This window comes from Rhinolophus sinicus, linkage group LG12 (genome assembly GCF_036562045.2).
Source record: "Rhinolophus sinicus isolate RSC01 linkage group LG12, ASM3656204v1, whole genome shotgun sequence".
In the NCBI taxonomy this organism is placed as follows: Eukaryota; Metazoa; Chordata; class Mammalia; order Chiroptera; family Rhinolophidae; genus Rhinolophus; species Rhinolophus sinicus.
Genome location: NC_133761.1, coordinates 20,689,488 through 20,717,321, shown reverse-complemented (window position 1 = coordinate 20,717,321; position 27,834 = coordinate 20,689,488). Strand labels below are relative to the sequence as shown.

Below are 27,834 nucleotides of genomic sequence, written 5' to 3'. Positions count from 1 at the left end.
GGCTAAGAAGAAATAAAACAAAAAGGCTTTCAAACTTTTTTAACCCAGTATTTACAAAATTTTTGTGTTTTCTGTCCCTGCCCCTCTAACCCATGCATTAATGCCCCCTCCCAGTACTTTGGGAAAGTTTGATGTTGTGAATTCTAATGAAAGAAATTCCTTCCCCTAGTGTAGGCAAGAATACTTCTTCCAGCTATGGAAGTTTGAAATAAATTTCCCATAAGTATGTCGATCCCCCTTTCTGATGTCCTTAACATTCAATAAACTTCTGATCTATAATTTGATAAACAATTGCATCCATTTATCCAAGGAGTAGATTTATTTGCCAATATAGAAGGTTCCAGGCAAATAGCCAGGACTAATAAGCTTGTTGGATATTCTCTCACAATAAATTAGCTAATTGGCAGTGATTTCTAAATCAGTATCTTCTGGGTTTGATAAGCGGGAATCAATGTGAAGCAATATTCTAAAGTTTGGCAACATCGGATTTCTGAGTCTGCAAAGCTTGGTGAATGGATTCTGGCTTAGGCTCAAGTCCAGACACAGGGAAGGGCTCTGGTTCCAGATCTCACTGCCTCTGTGATATCCCTTTGCCCTTTGTAAGCATATGCCTGCTTCCATCATTTTATCTTTTGAAGCCATGAATTACTATAGAATACTAACTATATATATAGTTATATGTAGTTATATATAGTTATATATAGTTATATATAGTTATATATACTATATATGTAGTTATATATATAATATATATATATATAGCTCTAATATTACATATATAATCATCTCTAATATTTCCTAAAAATAATGTTTTCCTTCCTCTCCCATTGCCTAAATTAGTGCTCTCCCTGTCTCTTATCCGTGCCTCTCAGATAGACACGCTTCGCCTGCCAACAATATATTTAAAATGTCCACCAGGCTGCGTCCCGAGCTTAAATATCTTCATTAGTTTCTACAGTGTATCTGCTACATTTCAACCTTCTATTTAGCCTTCAATTTACAGAGTATTGCTATCTTCACTACTCGCCCTAACCTAATTTGATGCTTCTGTTATTTCCTCTTAAATCTCCCTCTTTTTTTCTCTCTCTTTACTCCCATAGCAGAATTTAAGGTTATAATTGTGTGTGTGTGTGTGTGTGTGTGTGTGTGTGTATTCAATTGTATTTACAGAATGACTCGCAAACTATATAATCCATACGACATGGGCACAGACCAGTCAGAATTGATGCTAGGCTAGATATTTAGATATTACTCTTTTAGTTGTTGAGGGGTAAAGATGGGGGATGGGTTAGGTGGCCAGAGAAATGTGGGATCATTCAATAGACTGACAATAGCATGGAAATATTTCAAAACTCTAACAAGTGGAATGGCTGTGCCAGTGTGAACAAGTGAATATTATCCCTAGATTGCTCGACTACTTAACTAGAGTATATGCCAGTGAGAAAAATTCAGCATTTCTATTTCATTGGGCATCGGATATTCTCAGCCTAGAAAATGTCTCTCTGAAGCAGAGTGGGAACTGAAGGAGCATTTTTGAATTGATCTAAGCATGCCATACAAAGCCTTCCATAATCTGGTCTCTGCTTCTCCAGTTTCAAGTGCATTTGTTTCTGAATAGTGCTTGGCTCTTCAACCACAGAGAAAAATATGTACTATAGTTTCTTTTAGAAACCATGTACCATGTGTGTATCCCTTTGCCTGAGTTGTTCCCTCTGCCTAGAATAATGTTCAAGTGGCTAACAATTGCACATTCTCTAAGACTCAGGTTACACACCATCTTATCAAGTAGATGTTTCTGACACTGTGACTCCCATTTCCCAAATCTGCCAGTCTGCCTTAGGTGGTCCTGTTTTTCATTAGCAGCTCACAAACATATATTATAGCAGTTTCCACATTTTTCTTAAGTAAACTGTTCAGTTACCTAATTCCTTTCTTATGATCTCCTGAAGGGCAGGAACCATTGTTTACATAATGTATGTACTCAGATTCTAGCTCAAGGCTGAATGAATACTTGCTAGTTAAATAAATAATGGATCCAATTAGTGAAAAATTGCCACTTACAAGCAATATGATATAGATCTCTACCCACCATGAGGTCAGAATGAACAACAGCATATTTCTATAAATTTAGAGATGGTAGAAAGGAGCAAAGGGATAGGAAAAAGAAAAGGAAGTCATTAAGTTTCCATATCTCTAAACTAAACACAGCAAACATTAGGTTGGAATTCAAATTAATTCCACAGATGACTTCTGTGTGGCTCATATTGTATTTCAAACATTCTGGAATTTAACTGTTTTCAAAAAGGCATGGATCTTTTGTTTGTCATGGTACCACCATTTTTTACTGACTATGCCCACATCCTGGTCTCATACCATGCTTCCCCCAAAACAAGACCAGGTCTTATGTTAATTTTTGCTCCAAAAGACACATTAGAGCATACATTCAGGAGATGTCATCCTGAAAAATCACACTAGGGCTTATTTTCCAATTAGGTATTATTTTTGGGGAAACACAGCATATGTCATCTGCCATTAAGTCAATGCTTTTAACTTGCATTTTAATTGGCAACCCCTGTTACAATAAAATAAATATTATACCAGATTTTAAAAAAAATACATATACAAAATATTGCTAAGAGAAGCAATAAGACAGATGAAACTCTGATGTTTAGTTTGGTGTTTTAGTAAATAACATAGCCAGAGTGAATTATAATTACACATGTGTTTAGAGTTTCTCATTCTCAGCAAAAGGAGATAGGTTGAAATATTAAGAGTTTATATAAATTGTAAGAGAATTTAGTGAAATCCCTCTTAATTCACTGGGACAACACTTCTATAGTATGCAATAAGAACCAAGTGTTTGTATACCAACCACAATATAAACACTATTAATCCTTTAACTTATTTGAAATATAATTTGTTGAGTTTTCAAATAAATAAATTATTTCAAATTACTAACTATTTTGTTAGGTCTAAAGCAGGTCAATTAAACCATATGATTCACCAAAACAGAAATAAATAAATAAATGAAAATCTCTGTTTTCATTGTATTCACTACTGGATTTCAGTATGGAACAATTAGAGATCATTATACCATCCTGAAATATCAGTGGGAGAATGTCAAAAATGATGAGTATTCCATGTTTACAAAAGACTGTGCCTGTGGCATGCTGTGTGCTTTTGTGACTCATTTGTCTTCTAGCTTTAATCTGTCATAGTATGAAACATTACTAATGTGATTCTGCATGACAGACTAATCAAACACACAAAAAAAGCTATATTTAATGACTTCTACATAAAAAAGTTTTCCAGAAAAAGTTATGCATGCATGTGCAATTTTTTCCCATTATTTCAAATGTTCTCCCATTTCAAGTTCTTAAGGGAAGACCACTGATTTTACAGTGAAATTCTGTAGGTAATACTTTCTCCCTATATATGAATATTCAAATTCACGTAAGGAATTATTTTGTACTTAAATACCAGTAGAGGGAGGAATCGAGTAGAAAATTAATCTTCTAACATACGTAGTGAATGAAAAATGAAAAATGCCCTCAGAAGTACTTATGAAACATTAATGTAGAGGTAACAAAGGTAAGGATTACCATCAAGAATATTCTGATGCAAAAAAAAAAAAAAAAGGAAGAAAATAAAAAAGAATGTAGCATGTCATTGTTACATAACTTATTTTTGTAGGAATATAAAAGATTCAGAATTTATGTTAAATTTATAGTCACCTTTGGAATTAATTGAAACTACACAAATCCATGTAGTTCTATTAGCAGATTCTTGAATTTCAGAAAAGTTGGTAGTACTTTCCTACACTTTACTTCTCTAGCTGCATACTCTAGTAGCATACTCTTTAAATTTAAAAGAAGGTTTCACATATTTTTTATGAAATGGGCAGGTCCTTGGAGACCACTGAATCAAAGCTCTTGTTCTTATAGATCAAGAAAATGAAGCCCAGAACTGTCAAATAAATTGCTCAATGTCACAATACCAACTAGAGAGAGATACAGGAATAAAACTCAGAACTCTGGACTCCTAGTTGAGCTTGTTTTCCACTATTCTACAATAACTATCCAATCTTCCCTTCAGTGTATTATTGTTATCATCATTGACTTTATGACTTTGAACCTTACTTCAAAATCATCTTTAGCAACTGACACCAACTGGTATTAAACAGCCTAACGGGGAAATCACTGAAATTATCATATTGGCAAAATAAAGCAAAAGAAAAAAGCAAACATAAATGGGAAAACTACTTACATGGTGAAATATGACCATCAATTAAACAAATTGTAAAATGTCTAGCCCAACGTTCTTGCACTATGTTTTCCAATAATATCTTAAGAGTTATTAAGCATAATTTATTTCCTATAAGTGATGTAAAAATGAGAGAAATGTGAAACATTAACATTGACATCTATTACACAATGAATGCAAATACATATTTATCATAATGTCCTAGTAGGTCATTTGATGGTTATTTTGAAAATTCAGCTAATCACATCCTAGAGCACATTACAGTCATTTACGTGGAGTTTGAAAGAAAATAATTCTGTTTAAAGTAGAAAGAGAATATTATAGCAAGAGAAAGTTTTATATATATATATATATATATATATATATATATATATATGTATATATATGTACATATATGTATATACATATATACATATATATACATATATATAAACAATTTATAAATTGAAGCTTTGTAAATTCCATGTTGTATTAAAGAGTCTAAAACATCTTTTCAAGTTTGATGGCTGAGAGTTTTCAAGCCCCACTACGCTCCTCCCCCGTCTGCCCCATATCTGGGCAAGATGAGTAGAAAGCCTGAGTTCTCCCCTTTTTAGCACTAGTGGGAAGTTCAAACCATGCAAGCAGTGGCCTGAACACAAAAGTCCTCTCCCCACTACCAACCCACAGCCACAATAAAACTCCAAAGTCAATCTGCTTTCCCTGCCCTCTCACGCCATTTTGGACCTCTTTGGGTATCGCTCTGCTCTCCCCAGAAAGCCTCTTTATGTGAGATATACAAATTTTCATACTCCTTGGTGTTTGTATGGTGCCATCAGTCTTCAAATCTAAACCAACCATGGGGAAACCACAACGATTGATTCAGTGAAGAGGGTGTTCAGGGGATGACCACCATGACTGAGAGTTATTCTTCTCTTGTTTTGGCTCTGCTACCTGCTAACAACCTTGCACTTTGAGCTATGCTGCTTTGTGCTGCAGTTCCTGAATTCTATAAAATATTTATCATAGATTTAATCAACCTACATCAGAAGTTTGGATAATTGGAATTTAGAAACAAGAGGTAGGGCCCTCCTTAAAGTGATTCTGGGTTGTGTGTCTTAGCCTGGATGTATCTATTGGTGTGTCTCAAGTTGACTTGTATGTCTTGATTCCAGCAGAAGCTGTGACTAATGCTAGATTCAGAGATGTGAATCTTCCTTTGTGACTATAGATTGTGTGTCTCAACCCGTCATTGGCTCTCCTAGAGCACTCAGGAAAAATATTGATGCACTGTGCAATACATGGGCCCACTGCATGGCCCACTATGTGGAAGGGTAATTAACATGCTAAGGTCTACACTCCTAAAAGCAGATGCCTCACTAAGACCCTATTAAATGGCTTTTACTCCTGCTCAGGCTTCTTTGTAACAAAGATCCTCATCTTTGGGCTTACAGAGAAAAACATTTATGGCACCCATGTGGCACAAATAAGGAAGTTATTCAAACCCTACTTAGACTCCATCTCCTTAAACCCTATAAAGCAACAATTATTATGGGGAAAACCCCTACCCCCGATGTTACAGATTTGACACTCTCTGGAGGAAGAAACTTACAAATATGAGCATGGTAAAAAGACCTTTCCTCCTCCCAACTATATCCGGTAACCAATAAACAAACAAGATACAAGGTGAAGAAACACAAAATTGAAAGAGAGGTCTACAATTTGACCCAATTAGAAAACCTAAATTTACAACAAAACTTTATACAAAGAAAATATAAAATATCTCTAATTGACTCTTGAACCTCTACACCATAGGTTTTGAATTACTTTTAATATTAACTGACATGCACCAACTGGCAAGCCATCATTGCCTTAACCAATACAACGGATGGAATTATAGTTATTCCTGGGGATCCCACCAAATTTAGATAAGAAGGGCACATCTATAAACTAAAGGAATTATGAAATAGAAAATATTGAACAAAGAAGTATGCTTCATTTTAATCATCAGATTTGTTGCCCTGACTACATATCCCACTGTGGTCATGGGAGCTCAGACCAAAATATGTTAATAAATTAAATCATGTCTTTGTCACTTATGATAGGCTTTACAAATTGAGACTCTATGGGCCTTTCCCCACAATTAAAATGGTTAATATGGTTCAATAGATATTAAAGCAATGCCTTCAAAGATTAAAATCCATTATAAAATATTTATTTAGAGAAGTAGTGTTTATCCCCACTATTTCTCTATGAACAGCCAAATTGTGCTGTTCTTAAGCCTGGAAAGAATGAATAGTACCTTATAGTGGATTACTGTAACCTTAAACTTAGTTCCACCCGTTAAAAACCCCATAATCAGTATTACTGAAGTTACTGACTCCCTCCAATCATCAGCTGGTAAACATTTTGCTATTATTGATTTGACTCAGATGTTCATTTAATGTCAGTTTCAACAGCTGCTAAGCCATAGTTTGCCTTCACCTTTGATAGGATACAACACACTTTGCTGTCAGCTTCAAAGGGACAGATGTCCAGCTACCCATGAGGTTTCGACAGCCCAGCCATTGCACTCTGTCTTTGTAAGCAAGATCGTAAACTACGTCCAACTTTCTCCAGCAGCATGGATGATGACATCACACTGATGGCATCTCCTTCAAGGAGATTCATTTGGCACAATCATTCAAGACATGCAAAGACAAAAGAGCTCACAAAAATGGAGAGCTTCTATTTTCCCACACATAATAAAAGGCCCTGCTTCCTCAGTTAAATACCTAGGAATTACTTGGTTAGTCAAAAGCCACTCTATCTCTGACACCACTAAGAAAGTACTATAGACCCTCATGGCACCACAATGTTAAACCCAACTCAGAAACTTCTAGGAATTTTTGGATTTTGAGTGTAAAATATTCTTTATTTATAATTTTACTTAAGCTCATTTATGCTGTTCTAATTACATTAACCTACCTTGAATGAAGCCTCCTCCTACAGGAAAGTCTCCAGAATTTTTCCAAATAATAATACAACAGGCACTGCTCCCCAGAGACACTTTCACTATAGAGGCTTCCACAATCTTCTGTTATGCAGCTTGGAGTCTCTGGACCACCTGTGACAGTCATATGTTTCCCATGGACTTCTAATGAAAGAAGCTCCCTTCGTAAGCCCCATGTCATAAGCTATTACAGTGGCAATTCTGCATACTCTTTTCTCCTGGAAACAGAGGCTCTCCCAGGCCCTGAGTCCTTGGCCTCTGTATGCAGCTGCCCATTGTGCCTTAGGCCATAAAAGTAGTATCTTGCAAGTTCGGTATGGCCATTAAGGACTCCTTGCTAAAATAGAAATTATATCCACATGTTAGAGCCAAACCTAGGTCCTCTGGCATATTCTACTTGTATGAGGGTATGGTCTTCCCTTTCCTCATTTCCTTGTCAGGTGCCATGGTCTTATAGAAGATCATTCTTCTTCTGGACCCTTTAGCTCTCCGAGGAGCTCCTTGGGATCAAGGGAGTTAACATCAAAGGGAGTCTGCATACCTTACACACAGTATGGCCACCATCATCAAACATGATTGAACTCCCTGGAGAGGAACTGCTTTTAACACTTTAACCAAGACATCCCTGATAAAAGACACAATGATCGGTACAATGGTCCAAACTTTGGGCAGTCATCTTTACACTGGATCCCCTGGTCAATAGTCAGGTTAACAATCATCCCCTGCTGGACATTTATATAGACACTTGGGTCATTGTCAATTGTCTGGCCATGTGATTCAGGCAATGGAAGCAACAAGGACTCCTCATCCAAGGTTGCCCCTTATGGGGTAAACATTTCTGGGAATATTGTCTCAGAGATACTTAAAATATAAATCAATGCCACATATGTCTAGTTATAATTGATAGTAATCAAGGTGCTCATTTCACTTCTCACAATACATAACGCTGAGTTTTTAAATTAGGCATTCAATAGAATTTTCACCTCCCTAACCAATCTTTGGAAACTGGCCTTATAAAGTGCCTTAATTAAACAAGTGCAAATTCTATTAAGTGAAGCATGGCACATTCCACCCACCAGCCAAACACCAAGAGTTAATTTGATAAATTTTAATCCACTTTTGATGTTTGACCACTGAAGGCTTTTCAATCTTAACCTTCTTATTCGCCCGTTGCCCCATACCTGGGCAAGCTGATAAAAGCCTGGGTGCAAGCTCCTTTAGGACCAGTGGGAAGTTCAAACTGCACAAGTCCTGACCTCTGTTAAGGAACCTCCTAACTACAATAAAACCCCAAAGCCAGTCAGCTTTCCTTGTCCTCTTAAGCAATTTTGGGTCATCCTGAGATACTGCTCTGATCTTCTCAGAAAGCCTTATCATATGTGTAACAAAGCTTTTCACACCCTCTTAGTGCAGTGTGGTGTCATGAGTTATGACCTCCAAACCAAATTGGAAATAGGGAGGGAATCCTGTTCTATCTGGTGACCAAACATGCCTTCGGATCTAATTATATAAATAGTACCCAAATAATTAAATGATATAATTATAAATATATATGAGAATCAGATTTTCCATACTGTAAAATGTTAGGCCAAAAAACAATACGAGTTTTCTTTCTGATAGGCACAAATTAACATATAGTAGCTCCTTCCCTTATCTACGGTAGATACCTTCCACGACCCCCAATGGATGCCTAAAACTGCAAATAGTACCGAAACCTATATATACTAAGTTTTCTCCTGTATAAACATACCTATGATAAAGTTTAACTTATAAATTAGGCACAGTAAAAAAAAAAATTAACAATAATAAAATAGAAAAATTATGACAATATACTGTGATAAAAGTTTTGTGAATGTGGTCTCTCTCTCTCTTTAGCTCAAAATATCTTACCCTTCTTCTTCTTGTGATGATGTGAGATGCTACACTACCAGACCTATTCCTGAATCTGTGTAACCATCCTTTACTTGCAGTAAATGGCTTGGAGTCCCTCCTTTCTGGGCATCCCTTGCTGAAGTCTTCATATAGACTCAATGCTTTCTGGTGTAACAAGTTGCCATCAAACAGAACATGTTTTTTGTTCATGTCTTCCATCACAAATTTAATGCTTTTTCCACCTTAACTAAGCACTTACCATGCACTGTGGCCTTAGCTTTAGCGTTTGAGGTGAGAAAGTAAAACTAACACAAATTTATTTTTTCTTCTTTACAATTACATGGATAGAAGATAGATATTTACTGTACATCTTAGTAACCTCAGTGTACAATTTATTTTTTCTTCTTAAGTGAAGAATTTTCACCTTTGCACTTAAAGGAAGCACTTCATGGTTTCTCTTTGGCATATTAGAGTTTCTAGCATTACTAGTCTTGTGCTATGGGGCCATTCTGAAGTGAAATAAGAGTTACTTGAAAACAATGCTGCAATCTGGTAACAGTCGATCTGATAACCAAGATGGTTATGTGATTAACAGGCATGAAGATGCTGGATAAAGAGATGAATCATGTCCTAATGAGACAGAGCAGGTTGTATGAAATTTCATCATGCTACTCAGATTGGCATTCAATTTAAAAATTATGAATTGTTTATTTTATGAATTGTTATTTCTGGAATTTTCCATTTAATATTGTTTAAGTGCTGTTGATCATGGGGAACTAAACTAATGGACCTTGGGTTCAGAGAAAATTTTATGAATTTGACCTCAAAGTTGAGGGAAATAAAAGCAAAAATAAATTAATGGAACTATATTAAACTAAAAAGCCTCTGCACAACAAAATAAACCATCAACAAAACAAAGAGGCAACCTACCAAATGGGATAAGATATTTGCAAACAACATCTCTGATAAGGGGCTAATATCCAAAATGTATAAAGAACTCATACAACTCAACAACAAAAAAACAAACAATTCCATTAAAAAATGGACAGAGGACCTGAACACACTTCTCCCAAGAAGACATACAAATTGCCAACACATATATGAAAAAATGCTCAACATCACTAGCTATAAGGGAAATGCAAATAAAAATCACAATGAGATACTACCTCACACCTGTTAGAATGCTATTATGAACGAGACAATGAATAACAAGTATTGGAGAGGTTGTGGAGAAAAAGAACACTCATACACTACTAGTGGGAATGTAAATTGGTATAACCACTATGGAAAACAGTACAGAATTTCCTCAAAAACTTAAGAATAGTTTTACATATGACCCAGAAATCTCTCTTCTCGGTATCTACCCAAAAAAATCTGAAAACTTTATTCATAAAAATATACGTACCCCCATGCTCATTGCAGCATTATTCACAGTGGCCAAGACATGGAAACAAAAAAAGTGTCCTTCAATAGATGATTGGATAAAAAAGATGTATTACATATATACAACAGAATATTACTTGGCCATAAGATGAAATTCTGCCATTTGCTACAACATGGAAAGATCTTGAGATTATCATATTTAGAGAAATAAGTTATACAGAAAAAGTTGAGAATCATATAATTTTACTCATATGTGGGATATGAAACTGACAAATGAACCATACAAACAAACAAAAACTCATAGACATAGACAACAGTTGAGTAATCACCAAAGGGTAAGGCGGGGCGGGGGTGGTACAATAGTGTAAAGGGAGTCAAATGTATGGTGATAGAAGGAAAACTGACTTAGGGTGTTGAACACAAGATGCAATACATAGATGATCTATTATAGAATTGTACACTTGAAACCTATGTAATTTTACTAACCAATATCACCCCAATAAATTTAATAAAAATTAAAACAAGCAACCGTTATTAATTATTTATTTTATGAATTGCTATTTCTGGAGTTTTCCATTTAATATTGCTAGAGTGATGTTGATCATGGGTAACTAAAGCCACAAAAAGTGAAACTGTACATGAGAGAAGTACTGTACTCATTCCTACATACTGACATGAAAACAGCCATCAATTAAAAAAAATAAATGAAGTTCCCTTTTTTTGCAATTGTCCCATATCTAACAAATAATGATAAATACTCAACTCAGATTCTGAATAAACACACTTTTTTTTAACGTTTTTGCCATTGTTAGATAAGAAAACTCAATATCCAAAAGGGACTGATCATTGATTTTGATACAATTCTACCTTTAAAAAAATGAAGTGTCATGCATTTTAAATATAAAAAAGCCTTTATGGACCATAAGGGTTCATTTATTACTGAAAATGTCACACCAGGAAAAACAGAATGCCAATAAAATGATTTACTGACCTAATGAGCATATATGAAGCATCTCAAAATAATTTATCATCAAAATACGGGGAAAATTAGTGACAATAAATTACTGAATTAAGTATAAAGACAGGTAACCACAACATAAATTATGCTGAATGAAAGAGATCATTTAAAAAACATCTAGATGTTAGGTCAAAGGCAAATAGTCAAATACATGTAGGTTTTAAAGGAGAATATACATAGAATAAAAGAATGGCTGTCAATTTTAACATAAAACATGGAAAGAGTTAGTTAACTTTACATATAGAGGTCAAAACTACATTAGTACATATTTACATATTAAAACCTTTAAATTACCAAAGAAGAACAACATATATGTGCACTGCACATCTATATATAGTGTGTATGCATCGTTAGTTTCAATCCACGGTTTTTACTTTTTCCTTCTGAATTCCAAAGAGACCTACATTTTTTCTTTAATTAATCAATTTATTTTTAAATTGGAGTGTATTGTTTTTTACATTATATAAGTTTCAGGTGTACAAAATTATAATTTGACAACTGTATACACTACAGCATGTTCACCATTAAAGCTCTAGTTTTCATCTGTCAGCATACAATTAACTCACTTTACCCATTTTACCCTCCCGTCCCCCTTCCCCTCTGTTAGCCACCAGTCTGTTACTTGCATCTATGAGTTTGTTTTTGTTTTGTTTTTATATTCCACCTATGAATGAAATCATACGGTATTTGTCTTTCTCTGTCTGACATACTTCACTTAGCATAATGCCTTCCAGGTCCATTGCATGTCAGAAATGGCAAGATATTATCTTTTCTTTTTTATTGCTGAGTAGTATTCTATTCTATTCTCTCTGTCTCTCTCTCTCTCTGTCTCTCTCTCTCTGTGTCTCTCTCTGTCTCTCTCTCTCTGTGTCTCTCTCTGTCTCTCTCTGTCTCTCTGTCTCTGTCTCTCTCTCTCTCTCTCTCTCTCTCTATATATATATATATATATATATTCTCTCCAATACTTGTTATCATATATATATATATACAATATACATATATAATATATATCATCTCCGATACATATATATATATATATATATATATATATATATATATATATATGTGTGTATGTATACACACACATACACATACACACAAACACACATATAAATATGAATAAGGAAGATTTGGTACATATATATACTATATATAGTATATATATGTACCAAATCTTCCTTATTCATTCATCCATCGATGGACACTTAGGTACTTAGGTTATTTCCATGTCTTTGCTATTGTACATAATGTGGCTATGAATATAGAGGTGCTTGTATCTTTTCAAGTAAGTGATTTTGTATTTTTCAGATAAATACCCAGAAGTAAATTAGCTGGATAATATGGTGGTTCTAGTCTTAACTTTTTGAGGAAACTCCATACTGTTTTCCATAGTGGCTATACCAATTTACTTTCCCATCAATGTTGCACGAAGAGTCCCTTTTCTCCACATCCTCTTCAATACTTGTTATTTCTCGTCTTTTTTGATAATAGCCATTTTAACAGGTGTGAGGTAATAGCTCATTGTGGTTTTGAGTTGTGTTTCTCTAATAATTAGTGATGTTGAACATCTTTTCATGTGCTTGTTGGCCATCTGTATGTCTTCTTTGGGAAAACGTCTATTCAGATTACCTGCTCATTTTTTAATAAAGTATTTTTGTTGTCATTGAGTTGTATGGGGTTTTTATATATTTTGGATATTAACTCCCTATCAGATGTATGATTTATAAATATATTTTCCTATTTGGTAGGTTGTCTTTTCATTTTGTTCATGGTTTTCTTTGCTGTAAAAAAGCTTTAGTTTAATATTGTTACCATAGGCAGAAAGAATAGGGCAGCAGGGAGAGAGAGGAAGGGAGGGAAGAAGAAGTGGGAGAAAACAAAGGAGGGAAGAGATGAGATCATCCTTAAGAAAACGTGCAGCTACCAGCCTGGCCAGAACTAGATTTTGGTACCAAAGAGCAGACCCAGTACACCATCTTGTCCCTCAAGATTAACTTTAGCTAATTATAATGGATTCTAATATTATTAGGATTGAGGTTAGGTAAAAATCTCTAACACCTGTGTCACCATGACAGTTCTGACAAGGGCCAAATGAGAACCAGAGTATCCCACCTACTGACAGGAAGTAATGGTCAGTGAGGACCCGCCTAAGAATGCCTTTAAACCACTCCTAAGTCTTGAATATTTCTCCCCTTCATTTTTAGTGAAATAAATTATTAAGTCCCACCCCTCTTCGGGGCAGTTGCTCTTCTCCTGGCCTTCCCACTCCCACCATTTTAGGAGTATACTATCGTCTTTTCTTTTAATAAATCCACTCATTTGGTGAGTCCTTAAATTCTTTCCTATGAGGATACCAAGAATCCATTTACCGGCAACAATACAGTCCCATTTGTTATTTTTGTTTTTGCTACCTTCACTGTCAGAAACACATTCACAAAAACATCCCTAAGACTGATATCCAGGAATATAGCACCTATATTTCCTTCTATGTATTTTATGGTTTCGGGTCTTACATTCAAGTCTTTAATCCATTTTGAGTTAATTTTTGTGTGTGATATAAGACAGTGGTCTAATTTCATTCTTATGCATGTGGCTGTCCAGTTTTCCCAACACCATTTATTGAAGAGAATTTCCTATCTCTATTGGATGTTTTTGTAAGGAGACATACATTTTTAGAGACTGTTTTTCACAGACTAACAGTTTACGCAGAAATGTGGAAGATATAATTATGCAAAAATAAATTGCATTTAAAAATCTTCATGTAATTACCTAAGTCTGTAAGATATAAAGGAAATACTAAATTTAATAAATATAAGAATAAATGAGATAGCTATCTAATCATTATCGGTGTTTCCAATGTAATATTATGGTGAAGTTAGAGAGATGAAAACAAACAAACAAACAAACAAACAAAAACACAACTATATCGCGATATTTTAGGCAATGTCATAGGGAAAGATGTTTCTAGATTGACTGGAGGAAAAAAAATACTACAGTGGGAAGTATAAAAGATAATGGCTATGAATAAGAAACAAATATAAAATATGTGGAAGTAGAGTAGAAGGCAAGTTCAAGGTGATGACAGCTATCCAAAAATAATGCATCTCCCACAGCAATACACAAAAGGTTTTAGTAATTCTATGTGTCCATTGTACAGAGTAGAGTGACAATAACTTTGCAGTTTTGGGGATTCCTGAATTTGAAATCCATGCAACCAAGAGCATGTACCAATAACAAAAGATATGGGAAAGAGCAGATTAACTGGGCAATCTAAGAAGAAAAACCTGAAAAGGTTTTCATGCCCATTTCCAAGATTCCACATATGAAAGACAATCTTGGAAAAGAGTAATTTGTACCATAACAAATATGCATTTCAGGGTGGGTATTTTAGGAGGTAAAATTATCTGGGAGGTTAAACACAAAATTATGTCACCAGAGATTATAGTGGATATCCACAAGGTGATGTTTATGTTGGAAATCTGTAAGAAATCTGAATGTCAGTTTGCATTCCACAGCTAATATTTGATTACATACTTTATAGAGCAATTTATGTTAAGATTTTCTACATAAAACTGTGGTAATATAGTTTATTCTCTGTAGTGGGTTAAATAGTGTCCCCTCAAAATTCATGTTCATCTGGAAGCTCAGAATGTCATTGTATTGGGCGACAGGATCTTTGCAGATGCAATTAATTGAAGGTTAAGATGAGATCAAACTGGATCGAGGTGGCCCCTAAATTCAACAATTAATGTTATAAGAAGAAAGGTCAGAGATACACACAGAAACAGAGGAGACACACAAACGAAGGGAAAAAAGCTTGTGAAGACAAAGGGAGAGATTAGAGTGATGGCAGCTACAAGCCACAGATCTTCAAGGATTGCTGGGAGCCACTAGAAACTAGGAAGAGGCAAGAAAATATTCTTCCCTCCGGACTGCTGAGAGGGTGGCAATACTATCACCTGATTCAGCGATCTAGCCTCCAGAACTATGAGTGAGTAAGTTTCTGTTGTTTTAAGCCACCAAGTTTACAGTATTATGTAGACCTAAGCCACAAATGCATATTCTTTTATAGGTAATTCCTAGAATGTCAGGAGAGGGTGATTGAAGGAAAACAGGAATGGGAGAATGAGAAGAGATGATAATTTTAAAATGTAATATTCCGTGTGAAACTAATGCAAGTATTGTGTTACTAGCTATGAATCATTTCTTCTGAATTATAGTTTAAAAGTTCCCTCTTTTTTTTTTTTTTTAATCCTACTTCTGTCAATTGCTCCAGGTATCTTGCTTTACCAATTGGTCCATTTCAAACCTTCAATTTTGCCTTTTGCACTGTCTTTCTCTTAGGCTTTAAAATAAAAAAATCTATTATCTTCTATCCCAGGAGAAAACTGTCAACGTAAGAAACGTCTAAACCTATAGAGAATTTTTATGAGTTTATTTGAGCCAAACTGATGACATTTGCTGGGAAGCAAAATCCCAACAAATTGAGAAAATGCACTGGAGAATGGCAGTTTTGCAGCTAATTTTACATATTAGAACCAAAGGAGGAAATGTATGGAGAGTTACATCTGGTGGTAGATTAAGGGGACAGGAGAAAGCAAAATGGGGAAATCTTTGGGATTAGATAAAAATTAAAATAGAAAGACACATACTCCTTTTACATTGGTGAGTACAGGATAGTTAACAACATTTACAGCACCGAGAGATGGTATTCGGGGAACAAGATAACAAGGAAGCGTTCTGTGGTCTCATGCTCTGGGGCAGTGGGTTGTGTCATGAGGGATCTGGAAAAGACTACTCTGACATATCAAAGGTATGTTATTTTAGATGCAAAAAGACAACAGACAGGCCCACTAAGGTAAAGGCTGAACTTTGTCAAGGAAGCTAGAGGCCTAGGATGTGACTACCCCAGTGACCTGCTTAGGTCTCTGAGTTTGTAGAGCTCACCATGCTGGCTTCCCCTGAGCTTGTCAGGTTTAGTACGTGGCTTCTTTTTTGTCCACACTTCCCCTTTTTGGTCATCAATCAATCCAAAGGATGCACTGATGACCAACCTTTTTGTTGGATAATGTGGTCCCATAGTGATAGGAAGGCTTATTGCTAGGAGGTTTTATTGCCATTATTTGTTTTGTTGAAATCGTGGACCACTGGGGATGAGGCAAGACCATAATCTTGGATGGAAGTTAAGGCTGAATTTTTTTAAAGGAAAAGGAAGGTGAATGGGAGGCATTCAGGGTCTTATGGACCTTCACTAAAAATAAAAAATAAAAACAAAGATGCAAAAAAAACCTTTTGGATTATTTTTAACCTGCAAGCTATTAGGATTTAGTTTTGCTGTCTGTTTTACTTTTTTGTAGTTTGCATTTAGTATAACATACCTTTGAAATGTCAATGTAATTTTTTTTCATACCTCTTAGGACACACCCACTGTACCAGAGCATGAGACCACAGAACCCCTTATTATTATCTTCTTTTTATAATACCCTTTTTATGTGTTATAAATTATAATTATTAATTATTTCTTACTGACCAATGTAAAAGAAACATGTGCTTTGTTTTATTTTTTGTTTAATTTTACATATTTTTCCACCTTGCTTTTTCTTACCCCTTTAATTTACCAGTGCTGGATTTTACATAACCCTTCGTATGTTTTCTTTTTTGATTTTAATGTAAAAAATAAGATACAGAACTGCTATTTTTCAAAGCATTTTTTTTCAGTTTGTTGACATTTTTGCTTCTGACAATTGTCAGTTTGGCTTAAATAAAATGTTTTACAGGTTTGGACATTTACTACATCAATATTTACTTGACGTAGAGGGCAGGATTCCAAAGAAGCCCACCCAGGACCACCCTGTAGACCTAGACCTTGTGTTCGGTACCATCAGAGGCCCACTGTGCTCAAGGGCTCCCCACTTTGCATTGGGTAAACTTGGGTGAGTTTTGCTTGGAATTTCGGACCTCCCTATTTTAAGGTAGGAGGGCCTGACTTGATTTGAGCTACTCTTAAAAAAACAAAAAAATCCTCGAGATGGTACTAATGGTTAAGGGTTGAGATAACCCAGGGGAAAAATAAATAAAAAAATAAAACAAATAAGTAAAAAAAAGGGTGGGGGTTGGTTTTTAATTTTGGCTTTTCAGTTGAAAATGCTGACTGAGAATCTGAACAAAACCTTTTGCTAGATAAATGAGTGTCTGAATTTGTTCATCTTTGAAGATAAAGGGAATTTACTCCCTTCAGCTCCAATTTTGGGTATTCTTAGATGACTAAAAATCTATGTGGAGGTGTCAGAAGGCACCCCTTAGGACAAACAGAGCCCCATAGGGAATTCCAGCACAACTGTAATTAAATAACTGACTCATCTGTGGACACGCACATAAAGGCTGGTTACCTAGTACTCGAGTCCTCGTAGTTGTATTAGAGAGCTGGGGAGAGAAATCAAGACACCTAAAAGGGTTGGATTGACTCGGGAGGTGATAGACAGCTCCTTGGAGATCAACCTATAAACAGACCAACCCATAAACAGCACACTTCAACCCACTACACAATACCCCTAGAAATGTGTTCAGATTCTGCAGATCTCAAAAGAAAGCTAAAGTTAACATGGGAAATTGTGCCTCCACAGCCAACAAGCCCTTTGACCCCAAGCCCCCATTATACTCCTGTATATATATAGTTTGTAGGGAGCTTTTACTTGCAAGTACTTACAGATATGAGAAGGTTTAACTAGAAGTGATATCAACTTAAGACAGCTGAAATGGGGTTCTTTTGACATCTAAATATATATATATATATATATATATATATATATATATATATATATATATATATATATCTTAGTCAGGTGCATGCAAAAAACATATATATATATATATAATTTTTTTTTTTTTTTTTTTTTCATGCACCTGACTAAGAAAAAAGCCAACTTTAAAATCAGATTGAATGAATGATGACAGGCTTACCTCAAATGGCAAATAGAAGCCCCTGAAACAGAGTACAGATACTTTCTTCTCTCCAGGAAGTTCATAAGAAAGTTTTAAAGACAGTCTCGGAAATAAAGGTTTCTGAAGCTTCTCAATGCCAACATCCCACTTTTCCCTCTTTTCCAGCTGCCCCGCTGTACCCTTTACTTTGTTGTCCAGACTTACTCTCCGTTCATCCTTTCCCTTTTCTGTCTCTTCTACAAAACAGACAATAACAAACACTAGCCTCTGACTTATACCCTACTTTGGCTGTCATCCTAGCCTTTTCTGTTGTTTTCTCAGCCAGGTTTGTTAAAATAGAAGTGCACAATATTTATGTCCCAAATTTACTAATTGCCCCTCCCTGCAATTTGATTGTGATCCATATACTTAGGTATGCTGTATATGTATTTATACTTCTATGTATGTATAAATATATGTATACTTCTATGTATAAGTATAAATACATATAAACAAAAATAATTCACCTATAACAATGTGAACAATTCATTATAAAGCTCCTTATCTACATCAAATCCAAAATAAAACAAAAGCTGTCTTCCATGTTTTTGGCACTTAAAATAATGCATGAAGACTTAAATAACCAAACCATAGGGGAAATAGCTGATAATTAAAAATTGAAATATAAAGGAAAATTAAAACATAGTTTTATTAATGAAGTAGGGTATTTTAATCCAAAAATACAATTGAAATAGTTTAATTGTCTAGAAAAGAAAGAGTGAAACATCAGTAAAAGCTATCCAACTGACCCAGAATTGTTATTTTTCTAAGTATACAAAACTGGAATCCTGGAGAATGACTATTACCAAAGTGACCCTAATATCTGAAGTTCAAATGAAATCCCATGATGCTTATGAAAGTATTATGAATTGATACTTCTCTTATCTAGAAAAACTGAAAAAAACATAAAGCGAGTGACAAACAAAACAGTATTCAATCAACTAGGAAAGCAGAGTCACATATGTACACATTTAACTTATATGAATTTAATTCTACATCAAGCAAAAATAAATAAATAAAAGTAATTTGGTACCACATGATCTACAGGCAACCAAACTACCTCACCTGATATTATATGAAGAAACTGTTACCTTTCTGATGTTGGAGGAAAAATGTCCTGTTAGAATTATTCAGAGGCAATGTGGCTTGTGCAAAATCATGTAGATGATCTTCTATGAGAGATTTGAGGTATTTCATGAATGATGATTACACGTGATTTTCTCCTTTACATTAACAACTTTAGAAACTTAACCCATGTAAAAAATGCAATACCAATGAATGAACTGAGTGTATTTGACAAATGTTATGCTACATGATAATGATTTATAAAAGTAAAATACTAAGAGTGTCAGCATATACAAGATATAAAAGAGGGCATGATTATAATTTGGGATAAATTGTAGGAAAAGAGGAAATAGAAAGAAGTGATATGTTATGAAGTGATACTAAAAAGTCATAAAATAAAGCCCAATGTGCAATGGAAGGCAGTTTTGGCAGAGTGAGAATGAGAAGAAGCAGAAGCAAAATAGGAATTTTATTTGTAGAGACCCAATGACTATTGATTGATTGTCTCACATTAAGTAGGCAAAGGTAAAGATAGGAAGAAGTCAATGATCGATATTTATTTAATTCTCCTACTCTGCTCCCAAATCTTAAGGAATTGTTAGGTGACTGGATATCCCCTGGAAACGTGAAATGCAAAATATTTGGTTTTATGCTTTCATTACATAATATCAATATTTCATTATTTGCCATGCTACACTTAAGACTCTAATCCAATGTAGTAACCCAGGGTCATTTTATTTCATCTTTTTTTGAGGCGATGGGGAATCTATGATTGTGAACATAAAGAAAAGTGTGTGTGTGTGCACATATGTATACATAGCTTACTATGTGTTATGATAACAGTCATTTACATAAGTTATATTATTTAATGATAAAATAACCCTATGCGGTAGACATTTATCATCTTTAGTTCAGAGATGAGAAAAGTCAATCTCAGGCTGATGATGTATGACTTGTCTAAAGAAAACAAGCAAATTGTGTTTGGCTCTGAACCCGCAAATCTGACTCCAAGGCTGGCATTCTTAAACCTCATGGTATTGATCATGAACTACTTCATAGAGAGACATACTTTATATATACAACCTCAGTTATTTCTCACAACAACTCTGCCCTGTAGACATAATGGTCCCCATTTTACAAATAAAGGAACTGGGTCTCAAGGAGATTATATAATTGTTCAAAGACAGATATCTAAACTGTAACAGGCTGAAATTAGAATCCAAGACTGTTTGACTTTATATGCCATTTGAAACAAAGAATTATGCAACATTTATAAAAATAAAATCAATTCTTTAACTAACAAATCGGAGTATACTTGATTTTATCCACAAATAATCCAAAGGTTTGTTTTTAAAAGTTAGTGTTAAAAACCACTGAATATTGATTGTATTATTTTTTCCATTAAAAGGATTACATTTCACTTACATTAACCCTGCTAAAATAAAGATTCCATTCTTTAAGAATCTGTTAATTTGCCTTTATTTTAATCACTACTTTTCCCTTTTCTTTTTGGACACACATAGGCTACTGTAAAGCATCCCCAGGTGGTCAGCAGGTCTACGCGTCAAGGAAAGAAATAGCTATATTTCTTCTTTCTCATTCTTTTGGCCACATTGTATCCCCCAAAGTATAATCAAATTAATGGCTTCTAAAGAGGACTCAGATAGCCATGAAGTCTTCTGAACCCTCATTGGGAGGATTCTGGGAGCAAGCATGGAACATTTTTTTGGCAGCTAGGGATTATAACCCCTCTAGCAAAGAAAGAACGCTCTTGGGCACAAAAGGCAAGAAAGATATCAATACAATTAAGGAGAGAGATGTTTTTCCTGCTAAACTATTGTTCACTTCAGAAAGAGCTCAACTCTGATTCAACTGATCAAAGCACGAGGAGGAAGAAATATTTTGGTTGAGTACAGAAACAGACACCTTGCTAATGCTGGCATCGTCACTCTATGTCAAGGTTAAAATAAAAGGTTCACTGTTTCACTTCTGATCACAATGTTCTCTCACAGAAGTTGAGGTTCCTGGACTTGTTTCAGGAGAAAAGGAGGATATATAGGTAGTACTTGGTTATAAGAAATTGGACTGGAAGCATCAGCTTATTTTATGTATCATCAGAAACGTTCAGTCAAGATGTGATCCCAAAACCTTGAAATGATAAAATCCAGGTCGTTCTGCTAAAATACTTAGTCATCCAGCCCACACATTCTTTATAGCTATAGTAAATCCTTTCCCATATGACACAAGTCTGTAAATCTAAATTGTAGAAGTCTGAACTTTCAGCCTCTCTCCCATACTTTACTGCTCACTAAATTTCTATTGTCTATGCATCCATATACAGAGCTTCAACCTGGGTGAGATCCAGCTGGATCTCAGATCCAAAACCTTTAGAAGCCAGGTAAGTGACCCTTAAGACTTGTGATCAGGGAGGTATACAGGTAGCAAAGGACACACTGTCTTGTCAGTGCCAAAGCAGAAGAGACTGTCAGGTTGACAAGATGAAATACCCTTAGCTGTCTGTTTAGATTCATTGCTGACCCAGAAACTAGGTGCTTAAAAACAAAATTTCTTCTCTTTGGAAATGTGTAAATGAAGTATAAAACTTTTGTGATTTTTTTATATACTTTTGTCATTATTATAATACTCCTATATTTGACTTCACACATATTTTGCAGAGCAGATTTTGCTTTATGCTCTGCTAATTTCCCATTTTATATCATTCAAATATGAAGGCACTTGCAAGGTGACTGGATGTACTTATTTTTAAAAATTAAAAACAATCCTGTTTTCATTTTTATATTGTTGTTTACCTGTGTACTTGGTTATAAATTCAGATTGAATAGAATGACCTCAAAAGTTTATTATTACAACACTATCTAAAAGGATTACAGAGTAAAATGCTTTATGGACATTGTGAATATTTTCAGAAAAAAACTAACATTTTTGAATAGTGTGTAGTGAAAACTAAAGCATGTCTGGAATGAAATACTACATGATGAGATGAATATTACTTACCAAATTCCTTGGGAACTGCTATAGAATAAACACAATTATGTCCCACACTGTAATTTTTTGGATAGTTTGGTGATAGAACAGTGCCTTCTGACCCTGTTGAACGACTTCCACATGGTGCTAGAAGATAAAAATGATAAAACATTATTTTTAGGAAAAAATATTAAAAATAAATACTATGAGTTTATTCTTCATATAAAAATATGGCAACTGGATTTTAAGGTGTATCATTTATCTTCATATTTTAATAAGATTCCCCATTTTCAAATATTTTTTTAATTAAAAAACTATACACATACAAAACTTTTGAAGCATTAAGATGTGCTCCTCTCAGAAACAAAGTAATACAAAAATGTAATGGTGCTACCTTTAGGGGTGATAATGGTGGTCCTGCTTTCATGTATGATAAAAGTGTAATGATAATCATGTTTTCTATAATGATGAGAAATTACGAACGCAAGTGAAAAATTGTGTCACTGCCAGGTTTTGCAACTCTACTGAAAATCAATCCTGATTATGCTGCCACCAAATTAAGTATTTCTGTATGTGGAACAAGGATGGCTGTACAAGTACATTCACCCACTCAGCTAAGTAAAATAGTCTCTTACCAATCTGTATCTGTTCATTTCACCTACACTTAAATCAGAAGAGTTGCTAAGGGTATATGGAGGCAGAATTTATACTACCTCAGCCCGAAATGTGCTATGTTCCTAAAAAGGATGACGGTAAAACCAATGTTTCTGGCAAATTTGTAGGTGATGGTTCTGCTGTTCACAAGATAGGGGGATGTGTTAGGATTCATAGTTCTAGAACTCAGGGAGACACCTGGGTTACTAATAGAGATTTAGGTATCCAAAGCTTAAAGACGATTGTTGATATTCTTTAAAAGAATGAGGTCACCCGGAAAAAGTATATAGAATGAGAAAAGATAGCCAAAAGTGGAGGTCTGGGGAATGCCCAGGCTGAATCAGAGGGTGGCTACAAAGAAAGAAGTCCCTTGGGAGCAATGGGAAAAGAAAGTTTCAATTAAAGAAAGTCTTTGAAAAGGTTAAGTGTTGGAAAGTGGTAATAAATCAAAAAGGAGTCTTGAGTGGATTTGGCAGTCTGGGGTATCAGTGAGCAAGGAGCTTCTTCTCAGTGTCCATGGTTTCCTTGAGGAGGGATTTTGCATAGGCTTGCTGGCCTGCTGGCCCCACCCCGTGCCCCCTGGAGGTGGAATGAGCTTCCTGGAGCTCTGACAGAACCTTTACTGCCAGTAGGGGGCCACCCTGCCTGCAGAACACAATTGCTGGTCTCCCATTCTACAGCATATTAAGTATTTCAGGGTAAGTTTGTTGAGGGGCTGTCCATGGTTGTTGCAAGACACCTGGCACTACATAGGAAGCCCAATGTTTTTGCTCCTCAGTTTTTATCAATATTAAAGCTGTTGGTTTGATTTCCTTCAGCCTATCTCTTAATTGGCTTTGAACTTGTGCAGGATTCCCCTCAAACAGGAAAGGGGGAGTTGCTGGTATTATTAACACATTAGTTTCAATCAAAGCAGATTTTTGCTAATTACAACCAGTAAGACAGATCCAGCCCAGACTAAGAGAAGTTTTTACATTTTTAAAGGTTGCAAAACAAAACGAAAACTGAAAGTATGTGGTAGAGATATGTGGCCAGCAAAGCCCAAACAGGGACAGAGAAGTCCTTACAAAAGGGAAAATTGGGAATGCTGATCTGGAGGCTTGGAGAAGATAAGATTAAGAACAAAAGTGGAGTGACTAGTTTTAAAAAGCATTAGTGACACTCTTCTGTGACCGAGGAAAAAGCTTATGGAGACTAGAAATACATAGGCATAAGTTGTTGGGAATTTATTGGAGTTAATGCCTGGTTTTCTTTTTAAAGAGAGCCGGTGTACTATTTGGCTTAAGAGTCATGACAGTCTAAAAAAGTCAAAACTTTTGATCAATTCCTGGCCAAAGTTTAAAATATAGCCGTGTATTTAAAACACACAACACAAACAGTATGTTGTGTTAAATTGGGTGGCTAATAAATGTTCTTCCTTTTTTTCTTTTAATATTCTATAAAATGGTAATAGTTAAACTTAAACACATTAAAATTAGAATTCCCCAGAATAACAACAAATTGACAGTGATGACAAAAGATGCATCATTCTCATCACTCATTATTTTTTGAGATTAGAGTAGTCAGATGTGTTCTTATTTCAGCACTGATAAGTCTATTCAACTGATAGTATTACTGATGAGAGAATCCTTCAAGAATGAGCAGTATGTTTTATTTTAACTTTCCTTCTGATTTTAAGGTGCTCCAAAATTACAATACTTTAAATATGTATGACGAAACCCTTATTTTTAAATTATGAAAGTATAAATAGAAATGAGAACTTCTAACTCAAGCTTAGCTTTGTGACTTTGTCATGAATATTCCGTCATTCCACATTAATATGCATCTGACAGCTCAATTTGTTTTGTGCATTTTATTTTGCATAATGGACATTTAGGACAGCTTTTGTTGAAAATCTAATTTATAAATATGAAAAATATAAAGGTTTTAATTTTTAACCACTGATGAATATACATGAGGTTGCAGTATAATCACATGTTCTTATGGTAACTGATATTATAATATCTTCTGTTATTTGTACTGGTAGCAATAATTTTATATTTCTTCTGGTTAGTGATTACAGCAGTTAATTTATAGTAATTATGCTAAACACTGTAGTGACTGACAATACTTTATGCAGTATGTAAATACCATAAATAAGGGAAAATTAACTGTGCTGCGAGATACAGATTTATTGTAATCTGTTTTATATTTATGAAAATGTAATGGAATCATGACTAAGCCAGGCCATCTTTACTAATTCCCCTAATAGTGGTTCCTAGAAGCTTTTGATGTTCTCTCTCCCTGTTTTAATTTCACCTTATTGGCTAGTATAGAAAAGGGCAGCCTTTATCTTTCTGGCTCTGTTAACAATCAGAAGATAAAAGCAAGGCAGGACGTTTAATTCTATGCTTATTTTTGCCATTTGACTTACACTTGTGGGTCTTTTGTCAAACTGGCTGTGTTTCTCTAAACAGCCTGTATCACTGGAATGCATTAAATATAAGAACCCACATGTTCCTGATTATAACTTATGCCACACTGTGACTACCTCTTAAATCTGTATTTTAATAGCATTTTTGTAGAACACACAGATTATGAGAAAAAATGGTTTTATGATTAACTATATTTGGGGAATACATGGATAAAAGAAACAGTGTTCTTTACTATAGGACTTCATTGAGACGTTAGTAAGGTTTGGGGAATATCAATGCTCTTTCTTAGAAACATTCAATCAAGGAGACTGTTTCTGTGTAACATCTCACAGGACCCACGTTCCCCAGAACACACTTTGCAAAATGCCAGATAGATGATTCTAAAATGTGCTATTGCTTTGGCAATAATTGTCACATGTTATTGACTGTAATTCACTATGATTTTGTTGCAGTATAGAACTGTGTTTTATGGATACATACAGAGCCAAAGTATGTTAAAGACTTAAAATATCACTTAGCCTATGATAAAATGCTATTATTCTTGATACTCTCTCCTTGATTGTGGGGGTCCAGTACATCACTGATTTGTTGCTTGTACCATTATGTAGCTTATCAGTCTCTCTTTCCTGTGGACACTGTAACTGCCTCATCCAGACTTTCCCAACAGTTTCCACATGCACTCTTTCAATAATAGACAACCAGCTTCACTCATCCCCGTAAGTTCTTACCACTGCTAGTGATTTTTCTAACACACAGTTCTATCGTGTTTCTCTTCTCTTCCTAGAACAGTTCTGATAAATAGTAGGTCCTCCATAAATGTCTGTTTGATTATTAAATGAACGATGCTTGCAAGACCAGCCTACTATAAAATAGTCTTCCACAGTCAGCATGTAACACAAACATTTCATTTGGTTGAAATTACCCCAGAAATTCACTTAAATCCAAGACAGAATTGAAACAAACCCTCTCTTAATAAATTCATGTAAACCTATTTTTTTTCTTTCTGTGATTGAAATACCAGGAGTCACTGTTGCTTTACATTTAGAGGTGATATTATGTGAAAAAATTATGTATCTTAAAACACTAGCGATATATTCAATGATACGATTTTTACAGTCTAAGAGCCATGTGGATACTAGTTCCACTGAGGAAATAGCAAACAGCAAACTCACGTCTACCATTGCAGCGCAGCAAATCCATGCCAGCATCTATTCAGTCTGGAGTACACACTCATTGAGTAAGCAAAATCACCCACACAGTTTAATTTTGTATTATTTTCCTTTTTCTCTCTTTTTCTGTTTGTTTTTTATTTAAATCCTCTCTTGGCTGAATTTGTATGGTATGATTTACGTAAGTGAAATGAGCCCATGCTGTAACTTTATATGCTTGTTTTACTCCTGAACTACGAAGCAGTGATAGAGGAGGCAGGTATTTCCAGGGAAATCAGAGGATGAGACTGCAAGTGGGTTTAGGGCTTCTAGTCACCCAATGAAAAGGACCTCCCACCTAGGGTTTGGTCCTGTGTGTGGGATGGAGAAGGAAGACAATGAGGAGGAGGAAAAGAAGGAGGGGGAGGCGCCTTCCCACTGAGTGAAATAGAAAAATCCCAAACCATTTACAGGGAAGAGGTACTACCTGAAAGTCCATATATCTTAGAGACTTTATAGTACATGCAACATAGCCTTAAGCTACTTGCAATTTCAAATCTGTCTTTTCACTTGTGTACTGTATAATTTAGTATCAGATATACTCTATAATGAAAATTATTATATAACGTATAAATTTTTCTCAGAAAGCAAGTTAGGCACTTTTTAAAAAGTGATGAATTCTTACAGGTCACCACAAAAGAGCAATATGATATATTAAATCAATAATTTACTAGATGTGGCCTGTGACTCCTTCAGTTTAAAAGAACTGCTATACCTTACAAAAGTGCTGGTCCACATCTAATAAAATACTTATGCCCTGATATAGCCTGATTGAATGTCACAAATCATTGATCCTGGCATAGAATGCGTTTGAAGGCTGTATCTCCCATGGAGTCTTTTTTTTTTTTTTTTTTTTTTTTTATTAAGAGAAGGACTTTCATAACTGTAAGCTCATGATGTGAATTTGTAATGCAGACAGCTAGACAGCCATTATTCCCAGCATGGACTTTCAGATTAAAATTACTATTGCTACTTTTTCCCCTTTGTTCAAACCCTTGATCTTAGTAAAAATACCTAACT

At 35.0% G+C, this 27,834-nt stretch overlaps 1 protein-coding gene across 6 annotated transcripts in view; it reads right to left on the bottom strand.

Moving 5' to 3' along the window:
* CSMD3 (CUB and Sushi multiple domains 3) overlaps positions 1-27,834 on the bottom strand; it is a 1,090,811-nt gene that overhangs the window by 214,813 nt on the left and 848,164 nt on the right. For all 6 annotated transcript variants that reach the window (XM_074316364.1, XM_074316366.1, XM_074316365.1 and 3 more), the window contains one exon: positions 22,569-22,685. In XM_074316364.1, coding sequence (XP_074172465.1) covers positions 22,569-22,685 — 117 coding nt within the window. The remainder of the gene's footprint in view (positions 1-22,568; positions 22,686-27,834) is intronic.